Source organism: Elephas maximus, chromosome 5 (assembly GCF_024166365.1).
Source record: "Elephas maximus indicus isolate mEleMax1 chromosome 5, mEleMax1 primary haplotype, whole genome shotgun sequence".
Classification (NCBI taxonomy): domain Eukaryota; kingdom Metazoa; phylum Chordata; class Mammalia; order Proboscidea; family Elephantidae; genus Elephas; species Elephas maximus.
In genome coordinates this window covers 87414430-87434853 of record NC_064823.1, presented here as the reverse complement: position 1 = coordinate 87434853, position 20424 = coordinate 87414430, and the positions used below count along the sequence as shown (strand labels likewise).

At 36.7% G+C, this 20424-nt stretch overlaps 1 protein-coding gene across 1 annotated transcript; it reads left to right on the top strand.

The window, feature by feature from the left end:
• The first annotated feature begins 2595 nt into the window (after positions 1-2595).
• Positions 2596-18068, top strand: AMTN (amelotin). The gene is made up of 8 exons (XM_049885286.1): positions 2596-2649; positions 7238-7321; positions 8438-8503; positions 9371-9460; positions 13477-13512; positions 14739-14765; positions 17344-17614; positions 17998-18068. The coding sequence occupies exons 1-8, from the start codon at positions 2596-2598 to the stop codon at positions 18066-18068; spliced, it is 699 nt and encodes a 232-aa protein (XP_049741243.1).
• The last annotated feature ends 2356 nt before the right edge of the window (positions 18069-20424 follow it).

Genomic DNA, 20424 nt, shown 5'->3' with positions numbered 1-20424 from the left:
TTTTGTTTTTCTTATTGTAGTTGAGAATATACACAGCAGAACATACACCAATTCAACAATTTCTACATGTACAATCCAGGGACACTGATTACATTCTTCGAGTTGTGCAACCATTTTCACCCTCCTTTTCCAAGTTATTCCTCCCCCATTAACATAAACTCACTGCCCCCTAAGTTTCCTATCTAATCAAGTTGCTGTTGTCAATGTGATCCCATACAGATAGATCTTAAAAGAGCTCAATGCTCAAGGCAGGCATTCTTTAATGTTTCTTTTTATTCTTCAAAATCCAGCTCAAGGATCACCTCCTCTATCAAGTCTTCCCTAACCTTCTGCCCCTGACAAAATTAACCACTCCATCTTTCATACCTGTGCATGCTCCTAATTACTGTATTTGCCATGCACATAATTACTTGCTAACCTTTGTGTTTCCCCTTCTAGACAGTGCATTCCACATTCCAGCAGAGTATCTGATGTCTAGCAAAAGGTGACTAAGTGAATTGAATAGTTAGAGAACAGTTAGGGAAAGACTCATCATCTCAGACAACTTTCCCTTAACAGACACTCTGTACTTTAAAAGAAACCAAACCTAAGACGGCCCTCCGTGGAACATCCTGGCATGACACAGACTCATCATTGTTTTTTTGCTGTTGTTGTTGTTGTTTGTTTGTTTGTTTTCCCCTCAGAAATTGCAGAACAGACATCCATCTCTCTTTGTAAATACATCATTAAAAAAGGTGGCATACCTCAAAAACTCAGGTGAAGCACAGGCCACGCTTAGCTGTTTTTCTGTGTGTAAGAAACCTCAATATACCCTCTGTGTTCTGCTTAGGTTACAGTATCTTCTCCCATTTCAAACAAAGCAGCCCATTCAACATTTCTGGAAGGCAATTTTACAGTATTTGTTAAAATTTGAAATGTCCCTTTTAATACAGTACTTCTAGGAATAATGCTTACAGAAATGCTTCCAAGTGTACAAAAAAAAAACTGTAAGGGTGTTCACTGTACCATATTTTTTAAAATATATTTAGAGCAGTTTTAGGTTTACAGAACAAATTGTGTGGAAAATACAAAGTTCCCACATGTCTTCTCTCCCCTCTGCACAGTTTCTCCTATTATTAGATTCTAATAATAATTAGGTTATTAGATTATGTTTCATTTGTGTAGTGAATATTGATGAACCAATATTTACTATTATTAACTAAAGTCCATAGTTTACATTAGGGTTCGTTCTTACTGCTCTTCTCTCCTATGGGTTTTGACAAATGCATAATGTCATGTGTCCACCATCACAGTATCATACAAAGTAGTTTCACTGCCCTACAAAAAAAGGATTTTTAGGGCAGTGAAGCTATATTGTACCATTTTATAATTACAAAATAATATGGAAATGAATTATTAAAGGCATATCAATAGAAAAATATACCACAATGTAACCATTAAACAAAGGAAATAAACCTATATGTACTGACATGTAAATTGTCCGTTATTTGGTAAGAAAAGTAAGTTGCTGAACAATATACATAATAAAATATACATAATAGGCCTCATTTTTTTAACTATATCTAGAGACAGCAGAGTATCTGACACCTAGCAAAAGTTGACTGCATAAGTGATGTGAATAGTTAGAAAACAGAGAAAGCCTCATCATCTCAGACAATTTTGTACTAACTTCCAGAGTGCTGCTTGGAAACAAGGATGGAAAGACTTCAGCTCACATACTTGGACACGTTATCAGGAGAGACCAGTACCTGAAGAAGGATATCATGCTTGGCAAAGTAGAGGGTCAGCAAAAGAGAAGAAGACCCCCAACGAGATGTGTTTACACAGTGGTTGCAACAATGGGCTCAAACATAGCAACGATTGTGAGCATGGCCAAGGACTGGGCAGTGTTTTGTTCTGTTGTATATGGGGTCGCTATAGGTTGGAACCCACTCGATGACACCTAACAACAACAACAACATAGAGCTATGTATTTTGGTGTTTGATTTAAAAATTCATTGTTAGGCCCCGTCGAGTCAGCTCTGACTCATGAAGACCTTATGTATAACAGAACAAAAACATACATGCTAAAACAAGTACAGCTGGGAAGTCATTTGGGAAGGAGATAGAGGTGAAGACAGATTTCAATTTTTTTATTTTTGGCACTTTTTTTAATAACACAGATCTTGGCACTTTTTTTAATAACACAGATCTTGCCTTCCTGAAATACCATCCACTCAAACGGTAGACATTGGGTAATATGATGTCTGCAGCTAATGACCCACCTAATGAAGTGTTGGGAAGTGAAAGAAACCAAATGATTTCATATTGGCAGCTAAGTCCTGATTGGTCTCTCAGTTATCAGTCTCCTGCAACTCAGTTTAAATTCCCTCCACCAACTATCACATATCAAATGGTAATATTTTTCACCAAACTGGAGAAATTGACCAGACTTTGAATATTGCTTTGCCTGTGTATTTTGTCAGCTGTACATAAAGGTAACATTAACTGACCGTGTTTCAAATAGGACATTCTTTTTAAGTATCACCTCTCAAAAGGAAAAAAATGGAGTAAAATAGTAATGCTGTTTTGTTGTTATAGGTAGCCATTTGAAACATGAAGACTATGATTCTACTGTTTTGTCTTCTAGGATCAACTCAGTCATTACCGGTAAGCACAGCATGTTTATTTATGTACCAACCAACTTAGCAGCATATCTACCGGTAGACCTATCTCTCTTCCTACCCTCCATCAAAACTGCTCTTTTCTGTGATCCATTCCCTTAGTCTTCAGCTTTTATTTTCCAGGATGAAAAACGATAAGTTCATTTATATTAAGGTCTTGATGCATATTCCAATGTATTCCCATTTTTAAAATACATCCACTCTATCGTGGTAGAATTTCAATCATTTTGGCAGAGCAATAGGTAGAAATTCGGGAGGAAAGAAATGCCTCAGGTTGTATCTGGTCAAAACCTTAGCGGACAATTATTCTATTTTCCAGAAAGAATTTAAGAATTTCTTGGCTACTAGTTGTTTGTGGCTAAAGAGGTAAATTACATTTTCCGAATTTTCTAATTGCAGGCAAGAAGCATCTAGGTTTTATAAACTCTAAAAATGGTACCCAATTATGCAATACCAAGGGAATATTAAGGCACCCCAGAGGCACACTGAAAGGTTGCCAGTTCAAACCCGCCAGCTGCTCTGCAGGAGAAAGATGTGGCAGTCAGCATCCCTAAGGATTTACAGCCTTGGAAACCCTATGGGGCAGTTCTACTCTGTTCTACAGTGTTGCTATGAGCCTGAATTGACTTGAAGGCGACAGAATGGGTTTAAGGGAATGTAACAATCTGGGGAATGCTTTTGACTTAGAACACTTCATCACAAAATATGTTTTGAAAGAAGGAGCCCTAGTGCTTAAACATATACTCGCATTGTCTTTCACTGTTTTATAGACAGAGACGGTTGCTTTCAATCTCTAAGTGGGCTGCTCTTTGACTGTTTGAGATATTTAAGTATGGACGATTGAGAAAAAAATTAGGAGATATTTGATATTAAATAGCAGAACAAAAATATACAATCCTTAGTTGAGTTTCCAGCTCACTTAACACTTCTATAGCCATTCATACAATCAACAAATATCTATTGAAAACTTTCTTTATGTTAGACACTATGCTAACAGCTGAATATACGATGGTAAGGAAATCAAAAAACAAACTACGATCCCTCATGGTGTTCAGAAGGAGTATAGATATTAATCAAATAATTTTTTTTAGTTGTTAGGTGCTGTTTAGTCGATTCCAACTCTATGTACAACAGAACGAAACACTGCCCAGTCCTGGGCCATCCTCACAATCATTGCTATGCTTGAGCCCATTGTTGCAGCTACTGTGTCAACCGATCTCATTGAGGGTCTTCCTCTTTCTCGCTGACCCTTTACTTTACCAAGCATGATGTCCTTCTCCAGGGACTGGTTCCCCCTGACAACATGTCCAAATTATGTGAGATAAAGTCTTGCATTCTCACTGCTAAGGAGCATTCTGGCTGTACTTCTTTCAAGACAGATTTGTTTGTTCTTCTGGCAGTCCATCGTATATTCAATATTCTTCAACAATGCCATAATTCAAAGTCATCAATTCTTCAGTTTTCCTTATTCGTCATCTACCTTTCACATGCATATGAGGCAATTGAAAAATACCATGGCTTGGGTCAGGTGCAGCTTAGTCCTCAATGTGACAGTTTTGCTTTTTAATATTTTAAAGGTCTTCTGCAACAGATTTGCCCAATGCAATACATCATCTGATTTCTTGACTGCTGGTTCAAAATGGGTGTTGATTACAGATCCAAACAAAATGAAAAAATTTTAAATAGAAATGTTAAATTATAACTGATTAGTTCAATGCAGGATATGAACAGGGTGAGCTTACAGTGGGTGGAGCAAGACATGATTAACAAGCCTCTGTTTTATTTCACTCCAAATATGCACTTGTCTGCCTTGAAAGAAGTTGCCTATGAAAATTTAACCTTCTAATCAAGTTAAATTAGGAAATTAATTTTTCATAAAACAAATAATCTATCACTTCAAATAAATTTATCAGAAGATTTTTTTAAATAAGGTTTCTCTAGTGATTTCAAACCAAAACCAAAACCAAACCCAGTGCCGTCGAATCGATTCCGACTCATAGCAACCTTTGGACAGAGTAGAACTGCCCTGTAGAGTTTCCAAGGAGCACCTGGTGGATTTGAACTGCTGACCCTTTAGGTTAGCAGCTGTAGAACTTAACCACTATGCCACCAGGGTTTCCAAATTACTGGGAAATTTCAAGATAAATAAAACTTTCCAGGAGCACAGTTATCATTCAAGGTGGGCTGAGTAAGTAGAGTGCAAGCTAATACAGATTGTTAATAACCAATAATGCGAGAGCAGCTAGACAGGTAGAGGGGGCAGGGGATGGGGAAGATGGTACTGAAATGTCTATTAGCAATAGAAACAATATTTATCAAATGAAAAATCAGATCACATGGGCAAGGTATTTCTTATTATTTGTAAATGAAATTTATTGAATTATCATAAACGCATACAAAAATAAATCAACTTGCAAATGCTGACACATACGTCAGCCTAGAAATTGTTTTCAGTAGATCAGAAGTTTGAGGACAGATTCCAGAGGAGAATATTCTGAGCAAAAAGAGAGAAAACATGTAAGACAAGTCAAAGTCCCTGGAAGTGGGTCCCTTAGAGGAAACTAGGATTTTATTCTTCCAACAAATATTTATTTAGCACTTACTGCATGCTAGGCATTAATGTATCTGCTTGGGATGTATCAGTGAATAACACATGAGATTTCTGCCCTTGCGAAGCTTATATTTTAGCAGGAGGACAAATGATAAATGTAATCATAAACCAGTAAGTCACATAGTATGTTAGAGAGTGATGAGAGCTATGGAGAAAAGGACACAGAGTAGAGCAAAGTGGACCAGGTTTGTCGGGGGAGTGACGTTGGTGTTGGAGCAGAATGCATATTCAGAAAAGTGGTCAGGGTAGGCATCAATAAGAAGATGAATTTGAGCAAAGATTTGAAGCAAGTGAGGGAGTGAAACAACTAGATATCTAGAAAAAGTGCATTCAGACAGAAGGAGCAAATGAAGGGGAGGCTTGAGACAGGAGTGGGCTTGACCTGTCCCAGGGACAGCAAGGAGCCTGGATGGCTGCAGCAGAGTGAGCGAGAGAGAATGAGGTGAGGCGGAAGGTCAGAGAGGCACTGAAGGCCTAGCTCCTGAAGGTCATTGCAAGGTCTTTGGTTTTTCCTCCAAGTGAAATGGGAAGTCAATGCAAGGGTTGTGAAATGGGAAGTCAATGCAAGGGTTGAGCATAGGAGTGGCAAAATCAATTTTTTGCTTTCAAAGGTTTACTCTGGCAGCTGTGCTAACAATAGATTGTAGAAGATGAAAAGACTTATTTAGAGGCTCTAAACTTACATAGGAAACACTAGTGGCGTAGTGGTTAAGAGCTACAGCTGCTAACCAAAGCGTCAGCAGTTCGGATCCACCAGGCTCTCCTTGGAAACTCTATGAGGCAGTTCTACTCTGTTCTATAGGGTCACTATGAGTCAGAATTGGCTCAACAGCAATGGGTTTTGTTTTATACTTACATAGCAGCCCTAGTGGTGCAGTGGTTAAGGATTCGGCTGCTAACCAAAAGATTGGCAGTTCAAATCCACCAGCTGCTCCTTGGAAACGCTATGGAGCAGTTCTACTCTGTCCTATATAGTCGCTATGAGTCCAAATTGACTTGACCACAAAGGGTTTGGTTTGGGTTTTTTCATACTTACATAATCTTGAAACTTAAAGGGACCTCCAAGCACAGGTAATGTCAACCACTCCTTTTACAATTGAGGTGAAAAAATTCAAAGTCAAACCAAGAGTCAGTGGTAGCACCAAGTATTGATTCAGTGCTTGAGGTCCATGCCACACTGAACCTCTGGGATAAGGTCAGGAGTGAAGGCCGACTTGGCAAACCTGGCCAGGATGCTTCTACCTGATTGCAGAGGATGTGCTGAGAGACACAAATGGAAGAATTCACTTCTTAAAGCCCAAGAGCACTTTCTGGGATTCTAGTACTGGCTCTGCTACTACTAACCATGTCACTTTGAGCAAGTCACTTTGCTTCTATGGGCCTCCGTTTCCTCATCTTTACAACAAAATCATACAACTAGACCATAACAATAGCAGGGACATTTCCACTCAAAAAATTCTGCGATTCTTAACATACCAGGTAAATACCCTAGCCAAGAAGGGGACCGAACTTCTATTACAGGAAATGACATGTAAGGCATGAGGCATAAGAAGGAAGCTTCATGAAAATGCTGTAGAAATTATGGCAATTTACCTTCAAGCATTAGATAAAAGTAAATGTGCACAGAGCTAAGGTGCAGACCATATATTTCATGTCCTAACAAAGGACGACGGCAGATACAGATAAGACAAGGGAACTGGAAAATACCACCAGAAATCCCATGTGACCTGCCCCGCCCTCACCACTCTACCCGACCTACTCTGCCATTTTTCCACCCCACAATTCCATGGTGGAGCACAAAATGGTCCATTCCAACCAGGGAATTAAAAGTGTTCCAAAACACACAGAACATAAAGAAAGGCATTTTTGCATTTGGTGACAACTCCCTCTTAGTTCCTGGGCTTAGGTGGATTCAAAACCTCAAACACAGTTCTGCTTCATCAAATATTTGTTACCACAGAAGCAGCTCAACCCTGCTTTGGGACTTTCTGCAGCAAAGCTTGTTCCGGATCAAGCAACACTACTAAACCAACAGCAGCCAAATCAGGTAAGTGTCCTTTAAGAGAGAACATTTGCAAACCAGGAAAGAAAACATATTAAGACTACTAGATTTAAAACCAAGATTTACACAGCCTCATGACTGAACAAGAGTAAGGCTTTCCATCTGAGAGAAAAAATAAGAACCAGTGCATTTTATTTTTTAATTTTTGACTAGCAAAAGCAAAGCATCCTTATCCTTTTCTATTTTGTCTGAATAATTTTGTTTAGCAACAAAAGCAGGTAAACTTTGAAAAGGAATAAGTAAATCTATTTATAAAAGTTGGTCATCTATGCCCTTGACATATCACATGTGATATTTGCCAGAGTTAACAGGGATTGAGAGGTGACCTATGCAAATACCTGCAGACTTCCTTATGTCTTTATTACAATTTTGTTGTTGCTGATGAGCTGATATGTTGTAAAATCTGTTTCTTTGAAACATATTTAAATACTTTTGAAGACTGTACCTCTTGGCTACAAGCCTTCCTCTACCCAAAAGGACCCTCTCCTTACCTACATCTAGGCTTTATGAAATAGTATAATCAGATAATGCCAGAATCTAGAATTCTCTTTTTAGTTCTATGACTATAATAGAACACTGAAGCCAGGAGCTAATCTTACTCCTTAAGGGACCTGAAACTCATACGATTTGAAGTCCTTCTTTAAGGAAAAGAATATAAAATTAAATATGTAAAATTGGGTCCTAAGGTGAATATTGGAGCCCTGGTAGTATAGTGGTTAAGAGCTCGACTGCTAACCAAAAGGTCAGCAGTTTGAATCTACCAGCTGCTCCTTGGAAACCCTATGGGGCAGTTCTACTCCATCCTACAGGACTGCTATGAGTTGGAACCAAAACAGCAATGGGTTTGGTTTTTGTGGTTTAAGGTGAATATTTATTTAGAATGAGAAAATAAAATACAACATTTTTAAACTATAAATACCATAACTCGACACATTGCCAGGGTGCCTCCTGGGGCCTTGGAAGAGGGCAATGCAAGTGAGAGGCCCTTCACTGTCAATCCCCCTCTGACTTGAGTATAGGTTAGTAGAACATATCCACCTTTGACAGGTTAGAGGGCACAGAGCTTCTCTTCTCTCATACATCAATTTCAATGCCCTGCAGGTCTTCCCTTCTTTGAGTCTAATACCACTGACCCAGCTGCTCACACTGGGGTCAGATCTGCAACAGGTAAGTACTCTTTTATATCATTTTCATACCCATTGTTAATATAATACTTAATGTTGAGCATACACACACATACACACATATTCATTGTAGATAAGTCGAAAGAGAGGAGACACCAGAAATTCAAGGAGAGTTGGATGTCAAACAAAACATCATAAAAAGGCTTTCATAAAGAGAGAATCGCTAAAGAAATTAATCTAGATTCACATCTTCTCTAATGCTTCTTATCTCTTCTCTACGCTCCTCTGCTGATCCCACTGCAATACCTCTTCACTGCCCCCTATATTATTCACATACCCAAATAAACACTACGAATGAATCATCGCCCCAACAATAAGAGCAAACTAGAAGGCATAGAAAGATCTTCAGTCTTCTCATAGAATCTCTACATAGTTCAATCTGTTTGGAGGAAAAAATAATAAGTTCCTTTCCTTGATAGAGTAGATTTTTTATTTCTAGTCATCTAGTCCATAGTTCAGACTAGATATTGTATTCTGTCCCTCAGTCTTCATGTGGTTAACAATGAAGGAATTCAATTCTTCATATGAAAGCCATCAGAAAAATTCCAGGAGCTGTTGCTGTTATATCCAAAAAGAAAAAGCGAGAACAAAATCACCTAAGTAATTTCAAAGAGAATGGGTTAAATGATAAAGAAAAACTTGATGTGAGGAAAATTATCCCTGGATGTTATGGTTGTACATATTAGTACACTTTGTACTTCAACTCTATATCTAATCCACATGAAATAGAATTCTCTTATTTACATAATAGTTGCACTTTAAACACATTTCATATTTACTAAATACATTTTCACTTTTTGAGTGTTCAAACTGAAAAAAAAATTACAATAAAAATCTTATTGCTCTACAGCTAAATCCTGCTACAGGAATGGCACCTGGTACCCAGACCTTCCCACTGAACTTGGGCGGGTTGACCATAAAACAGCAGCTGCAATCACAAGTAAGTTCAACAACTAGCCATCAGATTACCATTAAGGAGCATTTTCTCTCAGGTGAAAGTCTAAAGAAGGGGAAGAATTTTTTCAGACTTCTTTTAAATTTTACCCAGACAACATGCAATGTCCTACCAGAAGTAGAACAGTCTTTGGCAATTTGGTTCTTGCTGAAACTCTGTGAAAACACACTCAGAAAATGGGGCATGCTACCCCATAACCTCTCTAGAATACGTTTTTAAGGAGGAAGGAAAATGTGAAGAGTCTGGGAAAATTAAAAGTGAGGAAGGTAAGGGGGGAAATCGAAAGGTATCACGATTGTTCTCTATCACTATTCTGTTTTCTGTTGAACACTTCCTGGATGACCATGATCATTCCAAAGAAAAATTATGAGGCTGAGAAAGTCTGTCTTCAGCAAATCTTATCCTCCCTTTGTTTGTACCCTTTTTCCACACCTCCTCTCAAGTCTCTAAGCGCTTTCCAGTTCTTTACCACCTACTATCATCACTTGCTTCCAGGAAAACTCTGGAAGACCTACTCACACTAAGATGTCATTACATTCTTAGAGTATCACGCCTTTCAGAAGTGTACGTATTTTAACTACTAAGCCCAAAGTTTTACCTTCTTGAAATCTGTCCAAAACTTTATAGGCTCTCAAGAAAAATATGATGATCCTTTTATGGCTAAACTAAGTACTTTTGGATAACTCATTCTCCCCAACACATGACCTCAGTGCTTATCATATCCACGTACTGGCCTGATTTTTCATAGAAATGTTTTTGTTTTTATTACGTAAGTAACACATGTTAATTATAGAGACATTAGAAAATACAGATAAACAAAAAAGAATAAAATAAAATCACCCAGAATTAAACATGTCAACATTCTAGGAAATGTCTTTCCAGTCTCTTTTCTATGCATGTTTAATCACATTTTTAAAAGAAAATATGTTCTTAAACCAAATAAATGTTCTGAAACCAGATAAACCAAACCAATTGCCACTGAGCCAGTTCTGACTCATAGTAACCCTAGAGGTTGCAGTGTAGAACTACATTCCACAGGGTTTCCAAGGGTCTGATCTTTCGGAAGCAGATCACCAGGCCTTTCTTCTGAGGTGCCTCTGGGTGTGTCCAAACTTAGTACTCAAGTGCTTAACTGTTTGCACCACCCAGGGACTCCATCTCAGGTTCTAGAACATCCTTTTTTCCACTTAATACATTTTAAATAGTTTTTGCTTTTTAAATATTCATTTATAACATTGTTTTAAATGATTACTTAGTATCCCATTGTCCTCTAAGTCCTCTATGGCTGAAAATTTAGGGTGTTTTTCTTTGCATCTACAAACAATGAGATAGAGGATATCTTTATAACTCCTTATAGCTAAGTCAATGTTCATATCCATGATTATTCCTTAGAATCAATTCTTAGGAATAGAGTTTTTGGGTCAAAGGACACACAAAAGTGTAAGACTTTAATACACAGTCTAAAATTATGAGGCATGAGTGTATCCTAACCATTTGCCTGTCACTGGGGATACCACCAGGTTTCAATAAGAGCAAGTTTGTACCAAAAAAAGCTGAGTTTAATTACAATATTAATTAAATTCTGCATCATAAGCAAGTGATGTTTTCCTCTGTACCTTTATTTGTCCAAAATGGCAACTCAAGAGACTGTACTACTTCATTTATTCATATTTGTAAAATTCTGTAGCATTATAACTAATTTTATTTCTTTTTAATATTGAGACACAAACTTAACCCATTGCCATTAAGTCGATATGGATCCTTCGCTTAAAGTATGTCCTGCTTATTTATACCTTGATACTAAAAGTTACTCTCTGAAAAGGACTTGAGAAACATGCAAATAAAATCAGGATCTCTTTACTGCATGATCCTGGTGTAATCCATATGCTGACTGCTCAACTTCAGTCTCAATTGTTTCTCTGCTTTAACCTTAAAGCCAGACTCAGTACACCTTCATCTTCTTCAGAGTATCCATCCACTTGAGCCAAAGGCATTAGTGGGCACTATAGATGTTACTGAAGGTTCAGAGAGGTTTGACATATTGAACACTCCCCAATACACAATATATATCAATTGCCATTCTCCATCTCTAGGCCATGCCACCACCAAAGGTCCCCACACCTAACTTTCTCTTGTGCTCCCCAGACCCTCCCACCCTTCCACTTCCCATAGAGAATGACTTATTCTCTGCCAGAACCCTGGGTGTCTGTCTTCAGATCTCATTTATCAAGTCAACGCCAACATGGTTAAGAGTCAACTCTAGAACCTCGCAGCCTCTGGTCAACTTCCAGCTCTGTACTTACTATGTGATACTGGCCAAGTTACTTAACCACTCAGTGGCTTACTTCCTAATCCTTAAAATGGGAGTTAAAGTAGAACCTACCTCTAGAGCTGTCATAAGGATTAAATGAGTAAAGACAGGCAGTCCCCGGATTATGAATGCCTGACTTATATACAACATGTGGTTATGAACCAATCCCCTTAAAGCCTATTATATTAAAAATTCAGGGTACATACAATGGTTCATAACAACAAACTCTGCAACATACATCAAAAGATTATAATTATTATTACTGAATTATTATGTTAAAGATATCTTAGTGTATCTGTAAGTGCTTCTTTAATGTTTTTATGCATAGAATGTTACACTACGTATTATATATTAAGACAAACATTTGACTGATGTTAGATACGAACCGTACCTAACTGTTCCCACTTATGTACAAATTCCACTTAAAGACAGATTTAGGAACGAAACTCATTCCTAATCCAGGGAATTCCTGTATATGTAAAACATTTAGAACAGTGCCCATCCCGTAGTAAACACTCCTAAGTATTAACTATTATTATTTCAAATCATTTCTCCAGCAACAACTAAGAAGAAAATTTTTATCCTCATTATTACATTGATGAACAATTAAATTACCTTTCATCACAGTTTTACTTAGACACCTGTGGTTTCCTCTTTGTATCTTTTTGTCTCTTCCACCCCAACTCACCTTTAAAGAAGAATTTCAATTATGTTTTCTCCCAAATCCCAAGTGTCCTGTCCCCCCAAATTTGCTTTCCCATGGCCACTCTGGAGGTTTTTTGTTTTTTTTTTAAGTAACCAAGGACCTGACTGAGTGTAAGACTCTTTCTCAAATGCATCCACTTTCTACCTATTGGCATTATGGATATTGCTGTACAATCTGTCTTAGGAAATGATAAAGATAAGAGTGTATTTCCTAAGACTTCACAGCCTTTACATTAGTTAGTATTAAAAAATCCATTGTGACTTTTCTGACAATGAATTTTCCATAGAAATAAGAATCTTTAAAATCCTTTCTTTGACAAACTCTAGGCTAGCTGTTGAAGTACAAAAGCATGTTAGAGCACACCAATGGAGAACCCAAATCCTTTTCAGCTATAAATTCATAACATTTAGGGAGTCGCCAGTGATAATGAATATATTTCTCATCTAGTTCTAAGAGTTCTGCCAGTACCAGGGATTACTGAACAATATCACCCATTATTTACTACCAGTGATCTATTTTAACAGCAAAATATCAAGGCAACCATTACTAAGTTAAATACATATATGCGAATAAATCTTTATTTTAAAATAGCCATTAAATATTTTGATGTCTCCTCTGAGAAGCCACGATAAAAGAAACACATGCATTTTATTTTCATTACTACTTGGAATAATCTTTGGTTTGAAGATAATTTGGGATCAAAATTATTTTTGTTCATTCAAAGTTATTAACTTTCGCCTTCTAAATATGCAGCCTTGGACAAGTTTCTAAATCTCTCAGAATCTAACCTTAATTTTAAAAATTGAATGACTTCTAATTTCCGTCTAGCTCTATGAATCTGTATCTATGATTAAAGATAACACAGAAACAACAAATATTTTATCTTTTTAAGTGAGTCTCAATATTTACATCTTTGAATATATTTTTATGTGCCAGAACTAATCTTTCAATATTTTTTAATAAATTGTTCTGTCTTTTTTTCAGCTGTTACCAATTATTGTAGCACAGCTTGGAGCCCAGGTAAGATTTTTTAATATGATATTGATTTCAAATCATCTTGGCATGAAATATTTATCTTGCCTCGATTTACCAGATATTTGCAAAGTTTCCAATTTAATTTGCATTGTATGAACATTGTCATAACAGCAGCTAACACTTATTGAGCACCTACTACATACCAAGTATAGTTCTAAGTACTTTACCATATTATTTAATCACAACATTTCATAGATAATATTTTACTTTTCGATTTGAAGATGAGTAGTGGAGATATGCACAGTCAGCAAATGTCACAGATGAAGCAAACAGTTAAACCTTTAAACCAAGCTGTTTAGAAAGAAACAAGTTAATGGGATTAATTTAATGATTCCTGGGATTTATTTTTTAATCTCAAACATATTTTTTTAACTATATATGTTTTCACTAGAAATGTTACATGACATCTTCTCTCCTCTCTAATTTATTGTTAAGAAAGGTAATCCCTGAGATCATTGACAAAATTACCAAGGTCCAAGATCAAATATCAGTATCAGATGACAGCTTTTATTTCTGAAAATAGAATCAAATGTAAGATTCGTGTCAACTCCTAATTCCACATCTAGGAACAAATCCCAAGAAAATGATTTGAAATATAGCAAAGGTCTATATACAAATATATCATCAAAATAATATTTATAGTAGAGAAAAATATTGGGTACAGCTTAAATTTACAGTAAAAAGAAAATGGTTAAGTAAACTGTGCAACAGAAGAGCAAATACCATGTAGCCATTCAAAATTACATGTATTAAAATTTGTCGGTAACATGGTGCAATCTTAAAAGAAAAGACAAAAAGTGGTACAAATAACATGACTTCTATTATGTAAAAAACAAATGTGTGGAAAATATCTGAAGAAAATACATTAAACTTTGCGTGGTGGGATTGTGGCTTTTATTTTTACTCTTCATTGCTTTCTGTATTCTTCAAGTTTCCTCCAACATCCATATATTATTTAATAATCAGAAAAATATCATTTTTAAAAGGCATGTGACCTCACATCACTTGGATAATATATGTTAGTGGTCCAATATCATAAGATGACTTGCATTTTGTGATACAGATCACAAAGGAAGTTTAAGATATTGTGGAAAATACAAAATCTCCTTTTATAAACCATAAAAATATTTAAATTTTTAAGTTATATGATACATATCTTGCCTATAATATATTAAAATGTCTCTAACACCTTGTATTTATTTTGCTTCTAGGGTGCTATCCTAAGCTCAGAGGAATTGGTAAGAAAAAAAAAAAATTACTAACATTTTGAATTATTTTCATTTCTACCGTAATTCTGTTTTTGGTCCTCACATAGCCTCTCTTGACCACAAACCATGAATTTGGTGCACATTACAATAGACTGGCCCTTTTTATAGGTCCTAGCATTCGATTCGCCTTTATCTAACTGGCCATTGCACCATCCTTCTCCAGCTACTTTTCCATTAATTTGGCTTAACTTTTTTTCCCATATATTGATGTCAGATTCAGTTCATAATTTTTAAACTTTATATTGATTAAAATTAAGAATTATAAAATATTGAAATGTGTTCAGAGGTAGAATAATATAAATATTGATACTTCTTACAGAAAATACTCATTCTCTTGAGTTGGAGTTTTCATTTTTATGAGAAAATATGTTCTTTTTCTCACATCTGGCCGTGATTAATCAACTCTTTCCTACACATATGAATAATTAAAGGGCTAAAGCTAAATAAAACTTAACATTATTGGGCACTTCTATGCATCATTCCCTCATTTTTAGGGGAAATACCTTGAATTAACATGGTATCTAAATTTGACAACAAAACTAAAGAATTGAGGAAATATCTAGGAGTACAGTTTTTAAACAATCTTTTATTATGTTAAAGAGATTTGATAGATTGTAAATATAATCAATTATGGAGTTAATGGCTGTTTGGCTAACATTGGTACATGAACACCCACATTTACCAGTTTATTAAACTTCTTTTATACAATAAGCACCTCAGCAAATCTTTAACATATATTGTGTTTAACCTGCACCAAACTACAAAGTAGAGACTTTTAACTCAGCTTTACAGATAAAAAGAAACTGCAGCTCAGAAGAGTAGATTAGATCCAAAACCATTTTTCTATTCACTATACCAGTGGTTTTCAAACTTTTTTTAGTACAACCCACGGTAACAACTGCATTTTCATGCAACTCAACACACCACGCACACATAACAAGTTTAAGAAACAATACCTTTACTATGTGAAATGCACTGTAGTAGTTTATGCTATATTCTCTTTGCTTTTTAATGATGGTCATCACCCACCTTTATGATTCCAAAACTGTACTTGTCGCACCACAGATTTGAAAAATTCTGCATCCTACTTCTGTCTCTCATCCACCATAAGTCTAATTCTGGTTTCAGTACCTCTTAAATCTAAGACCAAACCAAACCCATTGCCGTTGAGTCGATCTTGACTCATAGCGACCCCATAGGACAGAGTAGAACTGCCCCATATGATTTCCAAAGAGCAGCTTGTAGATTCGAACTGGCGACCTTTTGGTTAGCAGCCTCAGCTCTTAACTTTAACCAGGGTCCCAAATCTAAGACAGTGCTTCCCAAACTTCAATTTGGACCACAAAATCACCATCCCTTGAACTACTAGCTAAAAAATGCAGATCGCTGGGTCCTGCTCCAGACTTGTTCATTCTCTCTAGCAATGGAGCCTAGGAATTTGCCTTTTAACAAATTCCTCAGATGGTTCTTATGCAAACTAAAATTTAAGAATCACATGTGAGAAAACTGACCTGTATCTTAATTATGAGCCCTCAACACTTTTTACTGTATGAGAACACAATCGATAATGCTAGTCCCAGAGAACTGGCTCCTGCCTGTACTCTCTCCACACTCAAATGATATCAAATTATCTCATCTTAGGAGAAACTTTTCACATTAATATTTTTCCAGGAAAAAAAAAAAAACTGTAGGCAGCAATAGCATTCACTTAAAAAAAAAAAGAATCCCACTGCCATTGAGTCAATTCTGACTCATGGCGGCCCTATAGGACTGAGTAGAACTGCCCCATAGGGTTTTCAAAGCTCTAAATCTTTACAAAAGCAGATTGCCACGTATTTCTCCCCTGGAGAAGCTGGTGAGTTCAAACTTCCAACCTCTCGGTTAGCAGCTGAGCACTTTAACGACTGTGCCATGTGCAAATCATTGATAGTCCAGTAGACAGGAATGCCTTAAGTAATCTCAAGGAATACACAAGTGGCCAAATTGCCAAGAGAAATATATTTCTGACCCAATATTTCAATGCTTTTGAAAAATACATCAAAAGAAACTTGGAGGAATACAAACTATGAGGAAGAAGATTGATTAATCTACTTGAATTAATTTTTCCATTAATTTTTAATTCCCTTTTTTTATTACTTTTTTTTAAAACTAATTTTTATGGGGAAAAGAAAGGCTATGGTTTAGGTAAATAACAGAGCTCATCATAATTGTATGGATTTTTTGCATTAGTTCTACCTACAGATATTCCTGATAATAGCAAATTACAGATTATTCCTTTTCCTGTGAATCGCTTGATTCTTGCTTTCCTTATCTGAAGGCAATTCAGCACAGCAAGGAGTCCCAATAATGAAACTAGCATCAGGCTTGTCTCAGGACACGGAGGCATTTCCACTGAGGAATGCCAAATCTTTGTTGTTTTCTCTGACTTCATCCTCCTCATTCTGTTCTTCCTACACAAACTCGTTGCCCTCAAAGGAGAAAAGGTGGGTTGATCAGCCCTAACTGTGTTCCTTTTAACTTTGTTTTCTGTTTCACTCCCTCATTATAGCCAATGGCCCCACAAATCTTCGCAGGCCTCCTCATTCAGCCCTTGTTCCCAGGAGCCATCCTGCCCACCAGTCTGGCAGGGGCTACTCCAGAGGTCCAGGAGGGAACCCTTCCTGCAGGACAAGCCAGATTAAATCCTACCATCCAGAGAACCCCAGAAAAGCACCCCTCCACTTCCAGTGACACAGACTCTGTGTTTGGAGTGACCACCCCTGCTGGCCTCCAACGGGGCATGCGCACCACTGGGGAAACCACCACAGAGTCACCAAATGGTAAGTTCTCCAAGGCTGGAAAATGCCCAGTGCCCATGAAAATCATCTGAAGAGTAGGAGAGGAGAGTATTTTGTCTTGCCTCACCAAATACAGATCCAAAGAAAATGAGGAAGCCCTTCTACCCATTCACAGTTGATTCCAGCGACAAGAGGGAATATTTTTACTGAGCCGTAGGTTTGAGGATATGCCACCAACCCTACTGTACTAACCCTGAAAAAAAAGATATTTAATTGCTGGCATAACATACTTCCCATATTAGGTCAGGGCAGGAAATATTTGGAAACAGACTGTTCTTCTCTTCACATTCCCTTCCTCCCAAACACTAGCCCATAACAAATGCAGTTAATCAATTATGATATTCTTTTTCACTCACTGATCCTAGATGAGCCTCAGAACCGTCTTTATGTAGTACTACAACCAGACACTAGTAATAGACTGGAATTAGCGCAATAGATGAACTAGAATCTTCTGCCAGTATCCTCAGATGGGCCTAATGAAGTATTAGGAAAAAAAGCTCTTCTAGCAACAAGTAAAGATAATCGTTTTACCTGTGGGGATGTCTAGTACCAAGTATCTTTGGAGATGACAAAAGGATGACTTGATATTGATATTTCTGCTCCTGGGGGGGGGGGGACTTTGATTTCAAGTCAAAATGTAAAATTTAAATGTGCTTTTATCTGCATTTAAAAGATGTTTTATTTTCTTCCAGAAATCCAGTGAGCCGTTTATAATGTTTTCAACTAAACTGATACTAAGATTTATTGATACATGTGAATCTTCTTCATTGACCATATTATGGAATACATTAAGACACACTGAAGAATATAAGTAGAAATTAATACTTACTTTACCTGAAAACTTTCTTGAAGTTCCAGAAAATATATTCTACCTAGAGAATACAGACTTCTAGAAAAAAGTAACTAAATGGAAAAATTTGTCTTTGGAATATAATATTATGCCACCTCTGACCTGAAAGACATGTATATTAAAAAGCATTTTGAAAATTCACTCTTTTTCTTCTTTGGGGATGGAAGAAAATTGGGACCTTTCAGAAACTATACCACCTGAGGACACTTAAATGGTAATCTACATATAGGACTTTCTTTGAAATTAGGGAGAATTGTGGTCAGGGAAGGGACACCCAGCCATATGAGAACAAGTTCAGATTTTCTCACAACCACTTATGACCCACTCTCTCTCAGAAAGCCACAGATTTAGTTTTCAACAAGCAAAGTACTTTTGATCATCTAAAACATACAGTAGCAACAAAGAATTATAAATCATGCTGCCTATCTTCAACTCGCTTATATTAAAGCCAGAGATTAGTGCATTTGATATTTAATTTTGGTATGTTTGAGAGTGGAAAATGACACTGATAAAAGTAATCACAAAAACAAACCAAAATGATACTCTTTCCCCACACACCTAAAAGGTAGAATATTATCTGATTTAAACTTATAACCCAGAACACTGCAATTGGTTCAGAGTGGGAGGGGTCAAGAGGAATTCATGCAAACAAAAGAAGGTATGGACAGAGTTAATAATATTTCTCACTATATTCAATTCAATCAGTCAATATCAAATCACAAAGAGGCAGACCCTGATGGCTTCAGCAAGTGACTAAAACAAAGAACCAGGAAACCTCCTGGAGGAAGAAAATTCTTGGAATTACCAGAGGCAAATTCAAAAGATTAATATACAGAGCTCTTCAAGAGGCCAGGAAGGAGATCAGGCAAAACTCGGACCAAGCCAAGGAACACATAGACAAAGCAACAGAGGAACTTAAGAAGATTATACAAGAGCATAATGAAAAATTTAACAGGTGGCAAGAATCCATAGAGAGACAGCAAACAGAAATCCTTAAGATTAACAATAAAATTTCAGAATAAGACAACTCAATAAAAAGTCATAGGAGCAGAGTTGAGGCAATGGAAGTCAAAATTAGTGAGACTGAAGATAAAGCACTTAACACCAACTTACTTGAGGAAAAACAGATAAAAGAATTTTTAAAAAAATGAAGAAACCCTAAGAATTATGTGGGATTCTATAAAGAGGGATAACCTACAAGTGATTGGAGTACCAGAACAGGGAGGATAACAGAAAATACAGAGAGAATTGTTGAAGATTTGTTGGCAGAAAATTTCCCTGCTATCACGAAAAATGAGAAGATATCTATCAAACAAGCTCATTGTACCCTACACAGGGTAGACCCCAAAAGAAAGTCATCAAGAAATATTATAATCAAACTTGCTAAAACCAAAAGAGTGAATTTTAAGAGCAGGTAGGGATAGACGAAAAATTATCTACAAAGGAGAGTCAATAAGATTTAGCTCTGACTATTTGGCAGAAAATGCACAGGCCAAAAGACAACACCTCAACAACAAAAAGACAAACATCCCAGTTAAAAAGTGGCCAAAGGATATGAACAGACACTTCACCAAAAAAGACATTCAGGTAGCTAACAGACACATGAGTAAATACTCACGATCATTAGCCAGTAGAGAAATGGAAATCAAAAACAATAATGAGGTACCATCTCACCCCAACAATGCTGGCATTAAGCCAGAAAACACAAAGTAATAAATATTGGAGAGGTTGTGGAGAGACTGGAACACTTATGCCCTGCTGGTGGGAATGTAAAATGGTACAACCACTTTGGAAATCCATTTGGAGCTTTCTTAAAAAGCTAGAAATAGAAATACCATACAACTCATCAATCCCATTCCTTGGAATACATCCTAGAGAAATAAGAGCCATCACAGGAATAGATACATGCATACTCATGTTCATTGCAGCACTGTTCGCAATA

Bases quoted from the DNA above. Each gene is read 5' to 3' on its own strand.
- AMTN (XM_049885286.1), top strand. From the start codon at position 2,596: ATGAAGACTATGATTCTACTGTTTTGTCTTCTAGGATCAACTCAGTCA. The intron at 14,766-17,343 runs GTAAGAAAAAAA...CCCTCATTATAG, and splicing joins TCCTAAGCTCAGAGGAATTG to CCAATGGCCCCACAAATCTT. The intron at 17,615-17,997 runs GTAAGTTCTCCA...CACTGATCCTAG, and splicing joins CACCACAGAGTCACCAAATG to ATGAGCCTCAGAACCGTCTT.